At 48.2% G+C, this 23,894-nt stretch overlaps 1 protein-coding gene across 1 annotated transcript in view; it reads left to right on the plus strand.

The window, feature by feature from the left end:
- Positions 1 to 23,894, plus strand: part of LOC137438301 (von Willebrand factor A domain-containing protein 7-like) — a 114,522-nt gene that overhangs the window by 79,327 nt on the left and 11,301 nt on the right. Inside the window, exons 16-17 of the mRNA XM_078767755.1 lie at positions 8,346 to 8,566; positions 8,887 to 9,169. Coding sequence (XP_078623881.1) covers positions 8,346 to 8,566; positions 8,887 to 9,169 — 504 coding nt within the window. The remainder of the gene's footprint in view (positions 1 to 8,345; positions 8,567 to 8,886; positions 9,170 to 23,894) is intronic.

The raw sequence follows: 23,894 nt of genomic DNA on the forward strand, positions 1-23,894 counted from the left end.
CCCACTCCTCCCTCCAGGTCTTTAAAACAGCTGTTCACCTCCATCTCTTATCTTCCCCCATCCGAAACCTTGATCTTTTCTACCCCCGCTAATTTCAGCCCAGATTCACTTTTTTGAAATTCACATGATTAAATTTATTATCATATTGTTGCGGACGCGGTTAAAGATGTTATTTACCGAGCGGTTGGTATTACCGCGACCGAACAGTTCCCCCGATTCTTCCCCAACTCACCCGATTCACCCAGACGTTGGCCAAATCGCACTATGCCAAATCAATGATAGAAAGGACATGACGACTGGGAAAGAGGAAACGACGCAAGGGGTACAGTTCTCAAGACCTCCGGAGGAGGGTATAATTACAGTGGTGGAGAAAAGGGGTAGATTACAAGGCAGTGAGGTAAAGACACAGAAGAGATGGGCACTTAATTACCGTCTTATCTTATCCCAGACAGACCACAGACAAACGGAACAAGGCAGACTTACACAGGGATTGATGGCAGGAAGGGACAGGTAGGTCGATAGCACAAGGTGCACCTTGGCTCGGGGACAGGATAAAGCACGGTCCAGAAGATGCGGGGATGTCTCACAGCGCTCGGAGGGGACGTCTTTCTTGCTTCAAGCTCAGCGCGCATCTGACATCACCCCCCTCTCACCGCGCATGCTCAGCCGGGAGTGACACGCCCTCGGCTGGTTGGTTCCGCCCCACTGGGGCCGGTCCGCCGCTTCCATTGGGTGCGGGGGTTACCGGGCTCCGCCCTTGACGAGGAGCTGACAGGGAGCCCCTATTTGGTAACCCCGTCGAGCACATGTTTGATGGCGGCCCGTTGGGAAGGCCTGGTGCCCTCCCAACACCCCCTACCAACCAAGCCGGAGTGAGGACGCGCACTTCCTGCGCTCGTTGTTGTTGTTGTTGTTGTTGTTGTTGAACTGTGAGGAAGAGCTGCGGGGAGGTATTGGGAGGTCCTAAACTTCCTAACGGTGCCATACAATCACATTCTGGTGCAACGAAGGGTCAGAATTAATGGAAACGAGTCCTTAACTGACATAGACTAAGAATAACTAGCAAGATGTCCTATAGTTGTCTTACATGAGATGCGGTGAACCTGGGCACGACATTTAATGGGGGAAATAGGGGGAGGTCGGGTCTACATAGTGTTGTTTACAGAAAATGGGACTAGGGAATGGGGGATTGGGGATAGTTGGGAAGTATTGAGGAAATAGGGGAATATTTACTAGCGGATATGGATGGATGCAAATCCCATATCCGCAACACTGCACCCTTCTCTACCTCGGGGCGGCCCGACCCGATAAATTTTTACCTACTTTAGTGTGGCACTCAGATGTAGTTCCCTCTACTATTAACTCAACCCTGAGTGCGACAGTTTTACAGATGTTCACAAATGAGTAAATATGTCCCCCTGCGACGTTGCACCCTTCTCCTAACAGAAACACACCCACAGGATAACCGAATCGCGGAAAGCATCCTCAAACTAAACATACAGCCGGTAGGGAGCATTATTTATACAACACTGATATTTACACTACGATCCAGGACCTGTTCTTTGAGGAACACATGCAGATGTTATGCATAGGGAGAGCATGCATGCCAGCATCGATACACCAACCCACGAGTGCCCTGTGGCCCTACGGCCTTTAATAATGTGCAGAGCACCCCGTCCAAGCACCAAAAGCACTACCCCATGACGCACAGTCAGCACCATCCGGTACACCAATAAAGTGTTCATAAAAATGCACAATTAAGTGTCCATGGTCACCGGTGGTGTCGCAGCCGGCCGATGTTCTGCCGCTGGACTTGCCTTCATGGATTGCACTTGGCCTTCTGGCTTCTTTAGAAATAAAGAAAGGCACCAACCGCGTCCATTTCTGAATTGTGGCCGTCAGGGGGGCCAACTAAAAGTGGTTCACCTGTATGGCATAGGTGCCACGTTGACCCAGAGGGCCATCCACGGGTGGTGCTTGACCGCAAAAGAACTGCGGTCCATTGTGGGCGGCCACAAAAATTGCGGTCCATATGGTGTATCGATCCAGGCAGCAAGCAGCGGAAGTACAGGCCCACAACTGCAGAGCCAGCACCTCTCTCTCCTCTCTCTCTGCCCCAAAGCCAGATCCTCGGAGGTGGGAGACAAAAGAAGACAAGTGAGTAAGGTGGTAAGGGCGCAAAAGAGCACGCAATACAAGGTAATGCACACTGGGGGCACATGGGAACCAGGTGAGACAGGTACGTTCCTACCGTACGCCCCCCCCCACCAGGTAATCTACATTGCCCCTCCCTTACCCCTTACTGTATCCACAAAACACAACACTACCCATAAACATCTACTTTACACATCAACAACGTCCCTACTGTCTTCCCCGTTCCTCCCATAAACCAAATTCGTCTTCTCTCCCTCCTAACCAATCAAATTTGCCATTTCCAACTCAACATCAAAATCTGCCATCACCAATTCATCATCAGTCCCTCCTAAGGAGGGAGAGATGGAATCACCCCAATGTCTCATCCACGTCGTGATGCGTCTCACAAATCCAAACAGCAATTCTCCTTTCCTGCAACACAAAACAAAGAAAACACAGGTGTGGAGTCATCAGCATCACCTCAGGTAAGTGGCTGCGTATGGTGCGACAGGTTCATCAATCCTAACTATTTCCTAAATGACTTTAACAACTTTACATTACCCGGGGTCTTTCCCTGCCAATCCATTGGCCAACTTACACTATGGGTTCTAAAAACCAATTCCCATTGACCAAACTGTGGTGCTTCTCAATTTGGGGTCTCACTCCCCCGATTCATCTCCCGGTGCCCTTGCACAATTTCTGGGCTGCGACGTGTAGCTCTCCCAGCAGGTCTACCCACCTGCACACCTCCACCACTGCAGTTGCCACCCGAGCTTACCTAGCTCCTCACCCTAACCTAACTAACTGGGGAAGGCCCCTCCTGGCTCTGTCACCCCTCGGTGCCCTCTGGCACTGGGCTACCCGGGTCCGTCCTCCGGATCCTCGGGCCCCATCCACAACAACTACTACCGGCTCCCAGAGCCCACCTGCGGCCTCACCTGGCCGACATCCTCACAGTGGTGGAGTGCCCAAACCAACTACACACACTAACAGGCTACACGCCCAGCCATTTCCACAACACTAATGCACCCATCCAATCATCATTCTTCCACCCGCACTACAGATGCCAATATCCAACCACAATTTACCTATACCCTCTACCTAACACTTACACTACCCGCCCCGGGTATCCGTGATGGGGGTCCACTCTTCCCCCATCCACACCTTCGCACCACGCACACCACTCCGTACCACTTACTCCAACTCTCTCCACACCACTCATTCTCTGCTCCATATATTCCACACACCTGTACTTGCACACCTGTGCTCTCATACTTGGTGCCGCCTGCACCCTTCTCTCCCCCAAGCACATTCGCGCTGATCCACAACACTCACTACTCACCATGACACTCATCCGCAATGCTCTCTCATTCATCACTTGTACACTCACACACACCTCGGAGCATTGCCTCACCGATGCCTCATTTGAAGCTGCTCACCAGCACTTCCATTCACACTGCATCATCTGCTCTGTCTACTCCCTTCTAAACTCGCGCTCCTCCGTCTTCTCTTACACTCAGCGCTCCCACGTCATTATCAAACACTAAGCTACTACGTCCCCACTACAGGTACCAAGTCTCTTACTTAAATCTTGTCACCCATAGTCACCTCTAGTCCCTATCAATATAACCTAACCCACCCGGGCTAGTTTTCACTGCCATACACCCCATAATCTATAGCGCATTTGCCCCAATCATGGGAAGGGTGGCAGGGATGCCACCCTTACCCACCGTCATACGGCACGAGTGGGACCTTGTGGGACCACCTCGTATGTGAGTCGTTGCCCGCCTGCCGGACCCCGTGCGTCGCCCCTTGCGGGGTCAGCGCGGGGCCGAACCGGCCGGGCCCCCACAGTACATTACCCCCAAGGGGCTCCCGTGCCTCCCCTGTCCCTCTAAAAACTACCCCTGTTGGTGTCGATGCATGGGTCACGCTTCCGCAACCCGCTACCCATTCCATACCACCACAACCTTGCTCACTCACACCTCGCACCTCGCCCATCACCGGACCCTCTCGCTCGCACCCTCGTTCCATACACTCCGGACCAGCCATACACCTCACTCTTGGCCTCTCACGAACATCCGGGTCCATCTCGACCCCCAAGCTTATTAAATCACCTGGCGCATCACACACACGACCATATTGGTCACCACTTACACCGGGTCCTCTTTCTCTTCGCTGCTCCTCCATCACCTGCGAATCCCTGATCCGGTTAATGAGCACGTCGTCACGATCCGAACACAGACTTTGGACCAATTATTTTACTTCCTCTTTTATCTCTTTCTTATCCTCTCTCCGTCGCTTCTTAATTTCGCTCACCCCTTCTTCCACTTCTTCTAATTTCTGCTTCACCTCCTTCATCTCCTCGTGCGCCCCCTTAAGTTCTTCCTCTAACTCCACCTTATTTTTTTCTATGTGCTCCCACACCTCCCACTCTTTAACCTCCATCACCTCTACCACCTTGTTCATTTTCCTCGTCAGGTCCTCATGTACCGTCTGACACTCTTTTTTAATTACCCCTACGTCCTTTTTCATCTCCTTCTGTGTTGATTTTAAACCCTCTATTACCGCTGTGTTCTTCTTTACCTGGTCCCCCAACTCCTTTTGTCCCACTGTCAGCTGTTCTACTCCCAGCGTCAACTCCTCTATACCACCTTGCAATTTTACAGTCCCCTTTCTCACCTCCTTCTCCATGCGCTCCTTACAGTGCCTCACCTCCTTGCGCACTCCTCCGACCTCCTCACTCACACCTCTTCTGATCTCCTCTCCCATCACTTGCATCTCCTGCCCAGATGCCACCCTCATCTGCTCCATTTCCTCCCTGTGAGCATCCAATTTGGTTTCTACCCCCATTCTGACCCCCTCTATCTGCTGCCCCATTTGTTTAACTTCCCTTTCCGCTTGGTCCCTCATGTCCCTCAATTTGCCTTCCATACTGTTTTCTAACCCCTCTAACCCCTTTTTCATCCCTGCCATTTGATTCTCTTGAGCGGCCATTCTGTTTTCTACCCCCGTTAACCCCTCCTGTATTTCCCCTAATCTATTGTCTAATCCCTCAAATTTGTTTCCTAATCCCTCTATTCTACTCCCTAACCCTCCGATCTGGGTCCCCATGTCCTCCCTCAATTTCTCGCTATTGGACACCCATGTCCTCCCTCAATTTCTCGCTATTGGACCCCATCCTTTGTACTAACCGTTGGCTATTGGCCCCCATGTCCTCCCTTAATTGCTTGCCCATTCTTTGTTCCAATTGTTCGCTATTCTGGGCCATAAGGGCCTTCATTTGTATAAAAAAAAGGTTCAAATCCACCAGCGGCGCTGCTACGGTCGTGGGCGCGGTCGCCGTAGCCATCTGCGAGGCGCCATTTTGCGAACCTGCCGCCCTCACTGCTTCGCTCTCCTCATGTCCCTCAATTTGGTCCTGGATCGACCCTGCCTCACTCTCCTCTACCGGAACCCAGCCGTCTTGATCTCCCATAGCGCGACTTTCAAAATTCGGGTTTTTTTGTAAAACAAAATCAAATTTCGGTGACTTGTAATTTTGAGCACGTTAAGCGCGCTTCGGGTCCGTATCTCACTCCCAGACACCAATTGTTGCGGTAATAACACAATTGGTGTCCAAAATTTGGGCTAAATAAATTTAGTCCCAGGTTCGAATCCCAACTCCTGACTCCAATTGTTGCGGACGCGGTTAAAGATGTTATTTACCGAGCGGTTGGTATTACCGCGATCGAACAGTTCCCCCGATTCTTCCCCAACTCACCCGATTCACCCAGACGTTGGCCAAATCGCGCTATGCCAAATCAATGATAGAAAGGACACGACGACTGGGAAAGAGGAAACGACGCAAGGGGTACAGTTCTCAAGACCTCCTGAGGAGGGTATAATTACAGTGGTGGAGAAAAGGGGTAGATTACAAGGCAGTGAGGTAAAGACACAGAAGAGATGGGCACTTAATTACCGGCTTATCTTATCCCAGACAGACCACAGACAAACGGAACAAGGCAGACTTACACAGGGATTAATGGCAGGAAGGGACAGGTAGGTCGATAGCACAAGGTGCACCTTGGCTCGGGGACAGGATAAAGCACGGTCCAGAAGATGCGGGGAGGTCTCACAGCGCTCGGAGGGGACGTCTTTCTTGCTTCAAGCTCAGCGCGCATCTGACGTCACCCCCCTCTCACCGCGCATGCTCAGCCGGGAGTGACACGCCCTCGGCTGGTTGGTTCCGCCCCACTGGGGCCGGTCCGCCGCTTCCATTGGGTGTGGGGGTTACCAGGCTCCGCCCTTGACGAGGAGCTGACAGGGAGCCCCTATTTGGTAACCCCGTCGAGCACATGTTTGATGGCGGCTCGTTGGGAAGGCCTGGTGCCCTCCCAACACCCCCTACCAACCAAGCCGGAGTGAGGACGCGCACTTCCTGCGCTCGTTGTTGTTGTTGTTGTTGTTGTTGTTGAACTGTGAGGAAGAGCTGCGGGGAGGTATTGGGAGGTCCTAAACTTCCTAACGGTGCCATACAATCACATTCTGGTGCAATGAAGGGTCAGAATTAATGGAAACGAGTCCTTAACTGACATAGACTAAGAATAACTAGCAAGATGTCCTATAGTTGTCTTACATGAGATGCGGTGAACCTGGGCACGACATTTAATGGGGGAAATAGGGGGAGGTCGGGTCTACAGAGTGTTGTTTACAGAAAATGGGACTAGGGAATGGGGGATTGGGGATAGTTGGGAAGTATTGAGGAAATAGGGGAATATTTACAAGCGGATATGGATGGATGCAAATCCCATATCCGCAACAATATTATGGAGTGTGTTAGCAAAGTTATAAAAATATGATAATACATTAAATCCTATTGCGATTAAAGTTGGAATAAGTGATGTTGCATTGATGGGTTGACTGACTGCCTGGATGCAACTGAGGTTGTGGATCTACTGATGTACCATCTATTGATGTGGATCCATGATCGAGGTTGTGGATCTACTGATTGACCATCTATTGATGTGGATCCATGATCGAGGTTGTGGATCTACTGATGTACCATCTATTGATGTGGATCCATGATCGAGGTTGTGGATCTACAGATGTACCATCTATTGATGTGGATCCATGATCGAGGTTGTGGATCTATTGATGTACCATCTATTAATGTGGATCCATGATCGAGGTTGTGGATCCGCTGTTTGGAGAGCTCCTGGGCTGAAAGGATCGAAACCTCGAGGAATAACGGTGCCCAGGTGATGATTCGTGCAGTCGGGAAACTCGTCAATTGCTTACAGGTTAACGTTCTTGCTTTAGGTGGAGAAACTATGTTTTGAGGTTTACAATTTAAATAAAGTTGAATATGGGATGTTGTAAATTTAACATAATTTACAACAATCCTTTAAATTATTTATATTTAAGTTTAGGAACAACCGATACGGTACAATTAATTACATGCATTTTAAAATAAGAATTGAAAAAGAGAAATAAGAATTGAAAATCATAAGAGATAGAATTGTGAGAAACGGAAAGAAAAAAAACAAGGTGTGTGTGTGTGTGTGTGTGTGTGTGTGTGTGTGTGTGTGTGTGTGTGTGTGTGTGTTGTTAATGTCCGGCTTCCTTCTTGTACCTACAGTGCAGTAATTGGTCTTTTATTGATTATGACTAAACTTGGTGGACGAGTTTGTTCGGTGACGAGAACAAGCCGATTAGATTTTGGTTCAGGTCCGAATCCGGATCCGGCCCATCATTGAGATACAAAACATAAACTGTTCACCAGGTGGAGGTATGCGCTCTACCGAGTGCCGTTCTAGTTTATACATGTGCTTTAATTTGTAACAGGTGTAATATAGCATATAATTACATACATGTAATATGTCCAAAGAACCACCTTTAGAGGCCATTTTTCCCTGCAGAGTGGGGGTTGGCCTTGTTTGGGCACCGTCGTCCCCTTTTTGAAGCAATGTTTTATGGCCGGATGCCCTTCCTGCCACCAACCGTTAGTCGCCTCTTGCGACACACAGGGAATTACCAGTGAGCTGGTACTCAATTAGCCGACCTCGGAAGGATGACAGGCTGAGTCAACCCCCTCTGGTGTTAATTCAGCGATCGACCGGGATTCGAACTCAGGATCCTAGGATCCCAAGCCTGTAATATGTCCAAAGGAAGTGAAAAAAAAAGAAATGGGAAAAAGTTACACCTTGTGTTATCCTTGCTGTCACGTTCAGGTTGTTGACACCGAACCACCAAATGTGAACTTTACTGGATCACCTGCCAACTGCAAAGCGGAGCACCAGCACGGGGAAAACTGTTCCACATACCCTTGGGAGTTGCACTTCGAGGCCCAAGATGAACAATCCAAGGCTAATCTGCGTGTCACGGTCATTCGCGGAAATCAAACAGGTGTTAACTCGTGGAAAGAAGGCGACGTCATGGTCGGCAATTATAGGTGAGCATGGGATTGAATTAGTTGCTGGTATTTACTTTATCATCACAGCTCTATATTTTTATCTTCAGTAAAATTTCCATCAGCTTAACTTCTTACCTTTATCTCCTTGATAACTCGGCCATTGCTGTGCCTAAATTGCCTTTCTTTACGTCAAACCGGGGTCACCTATTCATATTCTCCTTTATGCACTCTTTCTTTTGAAATGACAGTTTTGAGGAACCATGAGGATTTCTCCACAAGAAAATTAAATCCTCATTATATGATAATAATAATAATAATTATAATTATAATAATGATAATTGATACCATATCTTTTACAGCTCTTCATGCTGCTTCCCTTATGTGGAAATAAAGATATCCGACATGTATGGAAATACACAAAATATCTCGTTAGACAACTCCAAAGATCCAACTCCAACTCCAACTGAAACTCCAACTGTCACTTCAACTCCAACTATAACTCCAAATGCAACTGAAACTCCAACTCCAAGTGCAACTCCAACTGTCACTCCAACTCCAACTATAACTCCAAATGCAACTGAAACTACAACTCCAAGTGCAACTCCAACTCCAACTGTAACTTCAAGTGCAACTCTGCCCCCGGTAAGATTTAAAGATTGTTTTCCAAGTTAAAAATCCATTTTATTCAAAATTACTTCTTTTATTCAAAGTAATACTGGTATGTTAAACACGACGAAATTGAACAAATGTACTTTAGCCTTAAAACGAAAGTACATGCTCATGTTGATGCTTTTCAAAGTAATCTGAATGCATCAGATTTATTGACGTGTATACATATATATTTATTGACGTGTATACATATATATATATATTGACGTGTATACATATATATTTATTGACGTGTATACATATATATATATATTGACGTGTATATATATATATTGTTACAGATACGACTTTGATGGTATGGTGGGCCGAGCGGGATGGCCGCCGTATCCGTACAAGTTACCCGATTGTGCCCGAATGTTGACTAATCGCGCTACGCTGGCTCAATAGGAAAGAGAAGACACCCGGCTGGGTTATAATGACACAATACGACACCAGGGTTTCGATTCTCAAGTATATTCGTACGGAAAAAGGTTAGATTACAGGGGCTAGAGGTATATTACAGGAAGACAGGCACTTAGACACACTCTTATATTATCCCCGGACAGACGACAGACACACGGGACAAAATGCTGACTCACACGGGGGTTGATGAAAAGGGGAGGCAGGTCGCGATGGCTCAGGTGCACCTGGCTCAGGGACAGAATCACGTACGGTGGTGTCCAGAGATGCGTGAAGGTATCACAGCGCTTGTGGGTCGCGACTTTGGTCTCAAGCTGGGGAGGTCGCTCAGCGCTCGGGAGGGTGGCGTCTTTTCCTTCCAAGCTCGGGGCGCATCTCTCGTCACGTCCGGCGCGGGGCCGCGTATATCTCCGGCGGGGAGTGACACGCCCTCGGCTCGTTAGCGCCGCCCCAGATGGCATCGGCCCATGGCTTCTCATTGGGTGCGGGGGTTACCGGCTCCGCCCTTGACGAGGGGCCGACAGGGAGCCCCTTCGTGGTAACCCCGTGGAGCGCGTGGTCAATGGTGGCTAACCGAGCCGGAAGGAGGACGCCCACTCCCCATGCCGTCACCGCGCCGCCCCCCTCTTTTGTTGTTGTTGTTGTAGTTGGCGCTTCTTCATGGGGAAGAGATGCGGAGAGGTATGGGGAGGTCCTAAACTTCCTAACAGGTGCCATATAATCACATTCTGGTGCAACGAAGAGTCATAATTAATGGAAACAAGTCCTTAACTGACATAGATTAAGAATAACTAGCAAGATGTCCTATAATTGTCTACGTGTGGTGCGGGGGACCTGGGCACGACATTTGATGGGGGGATGAAGGGGAAGATCGGCTCTAATGGGTGTTGTTTACAGACAATGGGACTAGGGAATGGGGTAAGGGAGAGTTGGGGAGTATCGGAGAAAATAGGGGAATATTTACAAGCGGATATGGAGGCCAAATTCCATATTCGCAACATTGCACCCTTCTCTACCCTCGGGGCGTCCCGACCCGATAAATTTTTACCTACTTTAGTGTGGCACGCAATGTAGTTCCCTCTACTATTAACTCTACCCTGAGTGCGACAGTTTTACAGATATTCACAAATGAGTAAATATGTCCCCCTGCGACGTTGCACCCTTCTCCTCACAGAAACACACCCACAGGATAACCGAATCCGGAAAGAATTCTCAAACTAAACATACAGCCGGTAGGGAGCATTATTTACAAGACTACGCTGCTATTTACACTACGATCCAGGACCTGTTTTTGGAGGAACACATGCAGATGTTATGCATAGAGAGAGCGCGCTTGCCAACATCGATACACCAACCCACGAGTGCTCTGTGGCCGACGGCCTTTAATAACGTGCAGAGCACCCTTTCCCGAGCATCAACAGCACCACCCCACCACCAATCGGTGCAGTCACCATTGTTCATTGGAATAAAAATAACTTCAACAACCCCTAACCCTGCAGGTGTCTCTTGCTCTTCTTGTGGTGCACTTGGTGGTGTTAACTATTAGTGGTTCACCTGTATGGCATAGGTGCCACGTTGACCCATAGGTCCATCCCCGGGTGGTGCTTGGCCGCAAACGAACTGCGGTCCATTGTGGGTGGCCACAAACATTGCGGTCCATATGGTGTACCGATCCAGGCAGCGAACAGCGAAAGTGCAGGCCCACAACTGCGCAGCCAGCACCTCTCTCTCCTCTCTCTCTACCCCAAAGCCAGATCCTCGGAGGTGGGAGACAAAAGAAGCAGACAAGTGAGTAAGGTGGTAAGGGCGCAAAAGTGCACGCAATGTAAGGTAATGCACACTGGGGGCACATGGGAACCAGGTGAGACAGGTACGTTCCTATCGTACGCCCCCCCCCCACCAGGTAACCTACATGGCCCCTCCCTTACCCCTTACTGCATCCACACAACACAACACTACTCATAAACATCTACTTTACAAATCAACAAACATCCCTACTGTCTTCCCCGTTCCTCCCATATACCAAATTCGTCTTCTCTCCCTCCTAACCAATCAAATTTGCCATTTTCAACTCTCATCAAAATTTGCCATCTCCAACTGAACATCAAAATTTGCCATCACCAATTCATCATCAGTCCCTCCTAGGGAGGGAGAGATGGAATCACCCCAATGTCTCATCCACGTCGTGATGCGTCTCACAAATCCTCACAGCAATCTCATTTCCTGCAACAAACAAAGAAAACACAGGTGTGGAGTCATCATCATCACCACAGGCAAGTGGCTGCGTATGGTGCGACAGGTTCATCAATCCTAACTATCTCCTAAATGACTTTAACAACTTTACACTACCCGGGGGCTTTCTCCGGCCAAACCATTGGCCCTCTTACACTATGGGTTCTAAAAACCAATTCCCATTGGCCAAACTGTGGTGCTCTTCAATTTGGGGTCTCACTCCCCCGATTCATCTCCCGGTGCCCTCGCACAATTTCTGGGCTGCGGCGTGTACCTCTCCCAGTGGGTCTACCCACCTGCACACCTCCACCACTGCAGTTGCCTCCGAGCTTACCTGCTCCTCACCCTAACCTAACTACCTGGGGAAGGCCCTCTGGCTCTCTCCCCACTCCGTGCCCTCTCTGGCACTGGGCTGCCCGATCCACACCCGGGATCCTCAGGCACCCACTCACAACTACCGGCTCCCAGAGCCCACCTGCGGCCTCACCTGGCCGACATCCTCACAGTGGTGGAGTGCCCAACCAACTACACACACTAACAGGCTACACGCCCAGCCATTTCCACAACACTAATGCACCCATTCACAACACCATTCTGCAACCGCACCACAAATGCCAATATCCAACCACAATTTACCTGCACCCTCTACCTAACACTTACACTACCCGCCCCGGGTGCTCGTGAAAGGGGTCCACTCTTCCCCCATCCACACCTTCGCACCATGCACACCACTCCGTACCACTCACTCCAACTCTCTCCACACACCGGTACCTGCACACCTGTGCTCTCACACCTGGTGCCACCTGCACCCTTCTCTCCCCAAGCGCATTCGCGCTGATCCACACACTCACTACTCATACACTGCTCCACACACCTGTCCAGTCGCACCCCTGTGCAATCACACCTGTTCAATTCTCACACACACAGCATTATCTCAGCTAACTACTCCCTTCTGAAACTTGCGCTTCCCAGTCGTCCCTTTAAACTATTGCGCTCCCACGTCATTATCATCCATACTAATCTACCTGCGTCCCCACTACAGGTATCAGTCACTAACTAAACTTAACGTTACCTAATGTCATCTTCGCTAGATCCCTACACACCATATCCTAACCCACCCGGGCTAGTTTTCACTGCCATACACCCCATAAGCTATTGCTCCTTTGCCCCCCACGTCTGTGAGGGATGGTGGATTTGCCATCCCACCACATCGGGGGTCTCTCACTATTAATTTTGTTCGTCCAGATTTCCAACCAATTCAAAAAATTTGCCAATCACTACCCATCATCTGCCAATCACTACTGCCAATCCCTTGCCAATCATCAAATTTTGTTTTTCTCTAATTTTGGGTCCAAAACACTAACCTCATCACCCAGTCTACTCACTAATACCTCTCGGTGCGCCAATCCCTGTCCAAAGCCCGGCTTCGTAAAGCCAAGCAATGGATGCTGGTTGTTTTGTGCCAGCGGCTGGATGCGTCCGGCAGTCGGGGCAGGGACGGGGGCTTACCCGTGCCGAGATCCCACACACCACCTCGGCGTGGAGCCATCCAATGCCCCGATCTAGACCTGCCGGCACGTCTCACCAAAAAGTGGTCGCCATGACGACCCTTCCTATCCAGCCGCCCGCTCCGCCTAGTGGAGCACGGACGCGGCCGTTCAAAGCGAGGCCCGGCACGCACCGAGGGCCCGATTCGGCTAAAAGTCGACCTAACCTCTAACCCGTGTAACGTCGATGCTTCACCTGCATGCTTACACCCCGCAGCCCGTTCCTTGCTCACACATCCAGCCGTCCCCATGCTCCTCGTACCTTTCCTTACACATCCAGGTACCCTCATTCCACTCACAGCCTTGGTCACACACCTGACCACCGAACACTTTGGCACACATTCGTTGGTCGCACCCCTCACCAAAACACCTCTTCGCGCCCCCTCCTCGGTCACCTCCTCTGTGACAATCACAGGTGTGCCCTCATTCGCACACCCACTCACGTGCCTCACCACCAACTCCAGCGTGCATTCCCACTCACGCTCTACCATTCCAGGTGTGCATCCTTCCATCCCAGGTGTACATCCTCGTTCACCTGTCACAACTAACTCACGCTCCATGTCACTCTCACTACTTTCACCTCCACTCGTGACAACGCACTCACCCTTACTCTTGACAGCACACTCTTTCCCCATGCACCTGTCCGTCACACACCTTTCTCGCGCACACTCTCCCGTTACACCCTCTGTAACACTCACCACAGGTGGACACTCTTCCTTACTTCTGACAGCGCACTCTTTCCTCATGCACCTGTCGGTCACACCCCTTTCTCGCGCACACTCTCCCGTTACACCCTCTGTAACACTCACCACAGGTGGACACTCTTCCTTACTTCTGACAGCGCACTCCTTCCTCATGCACCTGTCCGTCACACACCTTTCTCGCGCACACTCCTGCGCACACTCTCCCATCACACCCTCTGTAACACTTACCACACCGCGCTTCCATGTGCTCCCTCGCACACGCGCTACGACCGACTCACTCTCGCCAGCACCCTCACTACTCCTTGGCACGCACTTTTTCCTCACACACCCCAGAGTCGGACTTTCTCGCACACCTCCTCTTTCGCACACCAGACCTGTCGCACACTTCACCAACGGCCTCTCACGAACACCCGGGTCTATCTCGACCCCCAAGCTTCTTAAATCCCCTGGCGCATCATACGCACGACCATATTGGTCACCACTTACACCGGGTCCTCTTCCTCTTCGCTTCTCCTCCATCACCTGCGAATCCCTCATCCGGTTAATGAGCACATCATCACGATCCAAACACAGACTTTGGACCAATTCTTTTATCTCCTCTTTTATCTCTTTGTTATCCCCTCTCCGTCGCTTCTTAATTTCGCTCACCCCCTCTTCCACTTCTTTCCGTGTCGCTTTCAACCCTCCTAATACCGCAGTGTTCCTTTGAACCTGCTCCACTAACTCCGTCTGTCCCACCGTCAGCTGCTCCACCTCCTGCGTCAGGTCCTCTATGCCCCCTTGTAACTTTACAGTCCCCTTTCTCACCTCCTTCTCCATGTGCTCCTTACAGTGCCTCACCTCCTCGCGCACTCCTCCGACCTCCTCACTCACACCTCTTCTAATCTCCTCTCCCTCTACCCCATTTTTCACTCCCTCTATCTGATTCTCCTGGGCAGCCATTCTATTTTCTACCCCCATTAACCCATTTTTCACCTCCTTTATCCCGTTGTCTAACCCCTCTCCGGTACCCCTCGCTTCGTCCCTCATTACCCCCAGTTGGCCCTCCAATCGCTCACTCCGAGCCCTCATTCGGTTCGTTATTTCTTCAATTTGGTTTCCCAATCGCTCACCCTGAGCATCCATCCGGTTCCCCAACCGCTCACCCAATCGCTCATTATCAGCCCTCGTTTCCTCCCTCATTTTCTCGCTATTCTGGGCCATAAGGGCCTTCATTTGTATCCAAAACGAGTTCAAATCCATCGGGGGCGCTGCCACGGTCGCTGGCGCGGTGATCAGCGAGGCGCCATTTTGCGCGCCCGCTTCTTCGTGCGTGACGGCGCTATTTTGCGCGTCTGCTACCCCCGCTGTTTCGCTCTCCTCATGTCCCTCAATTTGGTCCTGGACCGACCCTGCTTCACTCTCCCCTACCGGACCCCAGCCGTCTTGATCCGCCATAGCGCGACTTGCAAAATTCGAGTTTCGTAAAACAAAACAAATTTCGGCCGCTCCAAATTTTGACCAAATTTTTTTTTTCCTCTATTCGTTTTTTTTTTTTCTTCAAAATTTGGTCGGGCCTCGAATCTCACTCCCGACACCAATTGTTACAGATACGACTTTGATGGTATGGTGGGCCGAGCGGGATGGCCGCCGTATCCGTACAAGTTACCCGATTGTGCCCGAATGTTGACTAATCGCGCTACGCTGGCTCAATAGGAAAGAGAAGACACCCGGCTGGGTTATAATGACACAATACGACACCAGGGTTTCGATTCTCAAGTATATTCGTACGGAAAAAGGTTAGATTACAGGGGCTAGAGGTATATTACAGGAAGACAGGCACTTAGACACACTCTTATATTATCCCCGGACAGACGACAGACACACGGGACAAAATGCTGACTCACACGGGGGTTGATGAAAAGGGGAGGCAGGTCGCGATGGCTCAGGTGCACCTGGCTCAGGGACAGAATCACGTACGGTGGTGTCCAGAGATGCGTGAAGGTATCACAGCGCTTGTGGGTCGCGACTTTGGTCTCAAGCTGGGGAGGTCGCTCAGCGCTCGGGAGGGTGGCGTCTTTTCCTTCCAAGCTCGGGGCGCATCTCTCGTCACGTCCGGCGCGGGGCCGCGTATATCTCCGGCGGGGAGTGACACGCCCTCGGCTCGTTAGCGCCGCCCCAGATGGCATCGGCCCATGGCTTCTCATTGGGTGCGGGGGTTACCGGCTCCGCCCTTGACGAGGGGCCGACAGGGAGCCCCTTCGTGGTAACCCCGTGGAGCGCGTGGTCAATGGTGGCTAACCGAGCCGGAAGGAGGACGCCCACTCCCCATGCCGTCACCGCGCCGCCCCCCTCTTTTGTTGTTGTTGTTGTAGTTGGCGCTTCTTCATGGGGAAGAGATGCGGAGAGGTATGGGGAGGTCCTAAACTTCCTAACAGGTGCCATATAATCACATTCTGGTGCAACGAAGAGTCATAATTAATGGAAACAAGTCCTTAACTGACATAGATTAAGAATAACTAGCAAGATGTCCTATAATTGTCTACGTGTGGTGCGGGGGACCTGGGCACGACATTTGATGGGGGGATGAAGGGGAAGATCGGCTCTAATGGGTGTTGTTTACAGACAATGGGACTAGGGAATGGGGTAAGGGAGAGTTGGGGAGTATCGGAGAAAATAGGGGAATATTTACAAGCGGATATGGAGGCCAAATTCCATATTCGCAACAATATATTGACGTGTATACATATATATTTATTGACGTGTATACATATATATATATATTGACGTGTATACATATATATATATATTGACGTGTATACATATATATTTATTGACGTGTATACATATATATATATATATTGACGTGTTTACATATATATTTATTGACGTGTATACATATATATATATATTGACGTGTATACATATATATTTATTGATGTGTATATATATATATATTGACGTGTATACATATATATTTATTGACGTGTATACATATATATTTATTGACGTGTACACATATATATTTATTGATGTGTATATATATATATTTATTGATGTGTATACATATATATATATTGACGTGTATACATATATATTTATTGACGTGTATACATATATATTTATTGACGTGTATACATATACATATATATATATATTGACGTGTATACATATATATTTATTGATGTGTGTATATATATATATTTATTGACGTGTATACATATATATTTATTGACGTGTATACATATATATATATATTGACGTGTATACATATATATTTATTACCTGGTGTTGGGCTAGCGGCTCGGGTGCCGGCTTAGGATACCTCGGATCCTGGGTTCGAATCTCGGTCGATCGCTGAATGAATGCCAGGGGGGTTGACTCAGCCTGTCATCCTTCCGAGGTCGGCTAATTGAGTACCAGTTCACTGGTAAATTCCCTGTTTTTTTTTTTTTGTTTTTTTTTTGTATACAATATCGAGGCTCGTGAAAGAGCGAACATTAATCACATGAACACACAGAAAGACAAACCGACACATAAAACATATAACATAGGGAGCGGTAGACAAGATGGGGAGAGAGGGGGAAGGACACAAACACAACATTTGAGAGCAGGGACCGAGAGACATGGAGACATCGAGAGATATGAGAGAGGGCGAGGGCTTTGGGGGGGGGAAGTTAAAGGCGGCAAAAAGGGTTGGCGTCAGGAAGGGCATCCGGCCGTAAAACATTGCTTCAAAAAGGGGACCGAAAAACAACAACAACCACGGTCCCCGAAAAAGGCCAACCCCCGCTTGCGGGGAAAAATGGCCTCTAAAGGTGTTTTTTTAAATTTTATACATATATATTTATTGATGTGTGTATATATATACATATGATGTGTATAGATTGCATCCTGGCACTGAGGCCAAAATACATGGTCATACATGACGCCACTGTGTCTCAATTGAGAAATGCCTTTTCATGTAAACTAGCGTGGACCGGCTCACTGCGCTCACCTCACCACACGTCGCTGCAGGGGCACGGGCTTGTTTTAACTGAGGATAATGACTATGTGAGTAAAGGTCCAAGTGGTGTAAAGCTCTAAATGATCAAGGGTCCAAGCAGTCTTTTTTATGTTGAAGGCTCCAGTCACGGACTATATAGTCCTCATCGAGGCCAGGCCTCAATAAAAAAGCTGCATTGATAGAAAAGTGAAGAAAGAGAGAATTGTCTAAGAGTTTTTGAGCAAGTCAAAAATCTGCTTTTTTAAAAGGGGAAGATCATAATTGTTTGGAAAGACATGATAAGGTAAAGAGTTCCATAGTTTGGTAGTGGTGGGGAAGAAACAAACATGACGATCCACCCTTGAGTTGTCAATGGCCACACAATAATCATGAGATGTAGCGGCTTGTCGAGTATTCCGTGGTCTCGCTAATGGCAGGTGTACACGTTCTTGGGAGCAGAAATGGAAGAAGTAATGTCTAATCTGTCTGAATGGTGTAAGGGGTCTAAATGGTGTTAAGGTCTAACTCTAAGGGGTTGAAAGAGATTTGAGGGGTGTGAAGGTCCAAAGGTTCTCGGGGTCTAAAGTGTATAAACGGTCTAAAGGGTGAGGGGATCTAAAGGTGTCTGATATTGTGTATTGTGTATTGTAGTAGTTGTGTAGTGTGTAGTGTATCGAAAGGGTCTGAAAGGTAAAAGGGGTCTTAAGGGTCTTGGAGTCTTAAGGGTCTTGAGGTCTTCAGGTTTTTGGGGTCGAATGGGTCAAAATGGGTCCGAGGGCCTTTCACTCACTCACCGCAGGCAGGTTGGTGGTCTTTCTGTCTTCTACCGACTCCTCTCCGGCCTTGCCCCTCCCCCTCCCCCCCCCAGCTCTCTCTGCGCTCTGTCCCCCAAATATTCCTACAGGTCGCACAAGATCTGCCAGCAACTCTCTTATGGTTAAACTGCCAAAATCAAGACACTCTGCTCACCTTCACTCCTTCATTCCTCTTTACTCCCACCTCTGGAACAAACTCCCACACTCCCTTCAATCCCACTCCTCCCTCCAGGTCTTTAAAACAGCTGTTCACCGCCATCTCTTATCTTCCCCCATCCAAAACCTTGATCTTTTCTACCCCCGCTAATTTCACCCCAGATACACTTTTTTTGAAATTCCAACTTCTTTCCTGGAAGTCTTTGCAGTGTCCATATGTTTTATACCTCTCCCACCTCCCCCCAAGCCCTCTCCCTCCCACAGTTCTCTCGATGTCCCTGCTCTCAAATGTTGTGTTTGTGTCCTTCCCACTCTCTCCCCATCTTGTCAACCGCTCCCCTTATTTCGTGTTTTATGTGTCGGTTTGACTTTTTGTGTGATTGATGTTAGCTCTTTCACGAGCCTCGATGTTGTATACAAAAAATTAAAAAGGGGCTTTTTGGTATTTTGGATCCTCGGTGTCTTTTGGGTACTATTGGAATTACGTACTATTGGTCTTCGGGGTATTTTTGGGTCTTTTGGGTGTTAAGGGTCTTTGCAGTCTTAGTAGTGGTCTTAAGGGTCTTGGGAGCCTTCAAAGGTATTCAAAGGTCTAAGACTCTAAGGGGTCTCAGCAGTCTAAAGGGTCCAAAGGTACATTCCAGAAGTACATAATTAATAGACATTTAGTCACACGGTTTCATGGAAGGATGCACGGATGCATTCCCGAGAAGAGCTCTTTTTATGTATAGATAGATAGATATAGAAAATTCAAAAAATTTGACAAATTTGAACGCATACACCTGAACCCATTGGCAAAAGTGTATGGCCACTGACCGTCATCAAAACCTTATCAAAACACCTCCCCCCCCATTCCACCCGCCCCCCCTCCCCCTCCCCGAGGTGGGCAGACGTGCATCTCTTATCTCTTGAGGTTGTTGTTCAGACCTCTTCTGATATTGGGAACCTCCCCTCCCCCTCACCCCTCTACTCCCTGGGAGCTCCCTGATCCAAAATCAAAAAATCTAAGACCGAGCGATCCTGTGGACTATCGAGTAGAAGGGATGTATCGGGTTTTAAAGCAATCAGTTGGTAAACAAGCATTGTGAGTATTGCGCTGCAATACATGTCCCCTACGGGCAGTATGCCGTCCGGAAAACTGTTGGGGAAATTACCAAGGGTTATTCACCCACAGGTTCTGAATCGTTCCCAATCGCTAATTACCTCAGGACGGGCTCACCTGTGATTCGCACTCGGGACTTCGATTTATACACTTTGCAGACAGGTCAGCAGAAGCACGAGAAAATAAGTTGTTGATAAAGAACCTTTAGAGTCGCTAAATATCAGTAATTTATTATATTTTCCAGTTCACGATCAATGATCGATGTGTATATATATATATATATGTTGCTCGGCTTGGCTCCGCCCCTCCGGAAAGCGCGCGCTGTGTCACGCTGTTGACGTTCGCGAGACGAGGCGGAGGGCGCGCGGTGCGGCTTGAGGAGAACTCTAGAATAAACAAGAGATATCCATTTTTATAAAATATTTTCGTTTAATTAACGATATCTGCCAAACCACGTGCCCTACCGCAAATTCCAAAAGGACATTTTAGTAGACTGACATGCTGAACAGATCTGTGAAGTTTCCCCTCGATTGGATGAAAATGAGGGAGGAGCTCGGTTTTAAAGGTTCATGCTTAAAAACGTCATAACTCTGAAACCATGTGACGCATGACGTCATGCTCGCGGACGTTTTTGTTCGTCATGCGTATGCGATTCTGCCTGCAAAGTTTGGCCTCGATCTGTTCAGCCGTTGCAGAGACAAAGGAGTTTTTGTGTTTTCACGAAAAACAATATGGCGGCCAAACCACGTGACCTGTGACGTCATAATTACCATTAAAATATTCTACAGACCGAGACCCCTACGGTGAAAATTTGATCTCAATCGGTCCTATTATTGCAGAGAAAATCTTTTTTACAGGAAATTAAAACTTAAAATGGCACTGAGTTAAGGATCATCAGAATTATCAGAATTACCAAAGTTCAAAGTGCCATAACTTTGTTGAAAATGATCGAAACGTCGTGAAGTTCGAACTTGACCTGCAGCTTATCATAAGGAAACCATGTGCCAAGTTTTAAATCATTAGCATTAAGCGTTTAGAAAATTGTCCGGAAAACTGTTCTTTGCGTGACGGACTGACGGACTGACGGACTGACTGACGGACTGACTGACGGACTGACGGACTGACGGACTGACTGACGGACGGAGGGACGGCGAGCAAACCTATAGTCCCCTCCGGTGTGCACCGGTAGGGGACTAATAATGGACGAGTAGGGATCCGAAGATTCAGGGGGTAACACCCTCGGGAGCCCTAATGATCCGGATTCATCATGACAACACCCACGGGTCTTACTATAAATGGACGAAGTGTGTGTGTGTGTGTGTGTTTGTGTCTGTGTGTGTACGTGTGTGTGTCTCTGTGTGTGTCTGTGTGTCTGTGTGTGTGTGTCTGTGTGGGTGTGTCTGTGTGGGTGTGTCTGTGTGTGTGTGTGTGACTGTGTGTGTGTCTCTGTGTGTGTGTACGTGTGTGTGTACGTGTGTGTTTATGTGTGTACATGTGTGTACATGTGTGTGTGTGTGTGTGTGACTGTGTGTGTGTGTGTGTTTGTATGTGACTGTGTGTGTGTCTGTGTGTGTGTACGTGTGTGTGTGCGTGTGTGTGTACGTGTGTGTGTGTGTGTACGTGTGTGTGTATGTGTGTGTGTACGTGTGTGTGTGTCTGTGTGTGTCTGTGTGTGTCTGTGGGTGTGTGTGTCTGTGTGTGGTGTGTGTGTCTGTGTGTGTGTGTGTGTGTGTCTGTGTGGGTGTGCCTGTGTGTGTGTCTGGGTCTGTGTGTGTCTGTGTCTGTGTGTGGTGTGTCTGTGTGTGTGTGTCTCTGTGTGTGTGTGTGTGTCTGTGTGTGTGTCTGTGTGTGTGTGTGTGTCTGTGTGTGTGTGTGTGTGTGTGTGTGTGTGTGTGTGTGTGTGTGGTACGTGTGTGGTCTGTGTGTGGTCTGTGTGTGGTGTGTGTGTGTGTGTGTGTGTGTGTGTGTGTGTGTGTGTGTGTGTCATGCGTGCCTCCACGCATCTGCATCGATATATTTTGGCTTTAAAATGTTTTTCTCTGCAACTGCTCATCCGATTGATGGGAAACTTTAAACATAGGAGGAACTCCTCATGGAGAATATTTTATTGCTCTGACATCATAGGTTACATGATATGGCAGCCATATAGAATTAAAGGGGGAAAAATGGACATTTTCTCCAAAACTAATCAACAAAAACATTTAAACTTGGCATATTTCATCAAGTCCCCCATGAGGTATATAGAGTGATAACGATGACTTCATCAGTGAAGTGGTATTCCAGCTATTATTCATTATCCAATTCCAATTGAAATCCTTATCCAAAAATCTGAAACTTCATGTATGTGTTGTATGACCCGATGTGAAGCAATAATTAAATTTACTAGCAACGGTACCCATCCTATGGGCAGGACTTCAATTGGGAGGCCCAAATGAAAAGGCAAAATATCAGAAATTGAAGGCTTTTTTTTAATTTTAAACGATTCATATAAAGATCCGTTGAATCATATCACACGCAAATCATCAAAATCTAAACAGTACATGGCGCGCATTTTGAAAACAGATTGAATTCTGCAAAACGGAAGCAGCCGCTGCACATCTTTCTCAGTCGCACGTTTATGTGTGAAGAGTGCGCACCGAATCTGTAACACGGAAGTGGCCGCTACACCTGCTTCTCAGTCACACGTTTGTGTGTGAAGAGTGTGCGCCGAATCTGTAACACAGAGGCGGCCGCTACACCTGTTTCTCAGTCGCTTTGCACATGCTACCATGTTACTTCGGAGCCGCACGTTTATATAGGAAGAGTTCGTCAGGAGTCGATCTAGTTTCTCCTGGTACGTAGAATTTCAACAAAAGCCACATCACTGTTCATATCGGTAAATATTATTCCATTGTGTTTGGAAAAACTGGAAAATTGGAAAAACAATATGGCCTATTTGACTCCAGGGGGTCCCATGATTACCCACCCAGAATTTTGTTGCGATCGGTTCAGCCATTTTTGGGGTACCTGGGAACAGACAGACAGACAGACAGACAGACGGACAGACATTTGGTGAATTATCGCAAGATGACGTGTATAACGAATGCCAAGAAACTATTTGACACATTGGGGTGCATGGATGATACGGGTATTTGGGTAGAATAGAAGTGGGCCCTGATAGTAGCGTGTCCAGTTACCAATGGTATTTTTGTTCAGAATGAACGCACTAGGCCAGACCATGGGCTCTCTACGAGTGCTGTTCTAGTTACCTTCGCAAAAGCGGAAGGTTATGTTTTGATCGCTGTGTATTTATTTGTATGTCTGTGTGTGTGTATGTTAATCGCATAACTCAAAAAGTATTCAACCGAATTGCATGAAATTTGGTGGGATGATTGGTTATTATACGGGACACATTTGATTAGATTTTGGGAAACAGATTTGCTCAAATTCTGACTATTTTTAACTCGATCGTATTTCACTCAAAGTTATGAGCGACTGAAGAAGAAGATGTCCATCCAGGACGTCATCACTATAACGCGATCTCCCGCGATCATTTCAACCTCAAAAAAAATTATAATTGCAGATTTGACAATAGATGAGGCATATTAACAAACGAATGAAACAGATTTGCTCAAATTCTGACTATTTTTAACTCGATCGTATTTCACTCAAAGTTATGCGCGACTGAAGAAGAAGATGTCCATCCAGGACGTCATCACTATAACGCAATCTCCCGCGATCATTTCAACCTCAAAAAAAATTATAATTGCAGATTTGTCAAGAGATGAGGCATATTAACA

The sequence above is a fragment of the Myxine glutinosa genome, chromosome 13, assembly GCF_964187855.1.
Source record: "Myxine glutinosa chromosome 13, kmMyxGlut1.1, whole genome shotgun sequence".
Taxonomy (NCBI): domain Eukaryota; kingdom Metazoa; phylum Chordata; class Myxini; order Myxiniformes; family Myxinidae; genus Myxine; species Myxine glutinosa.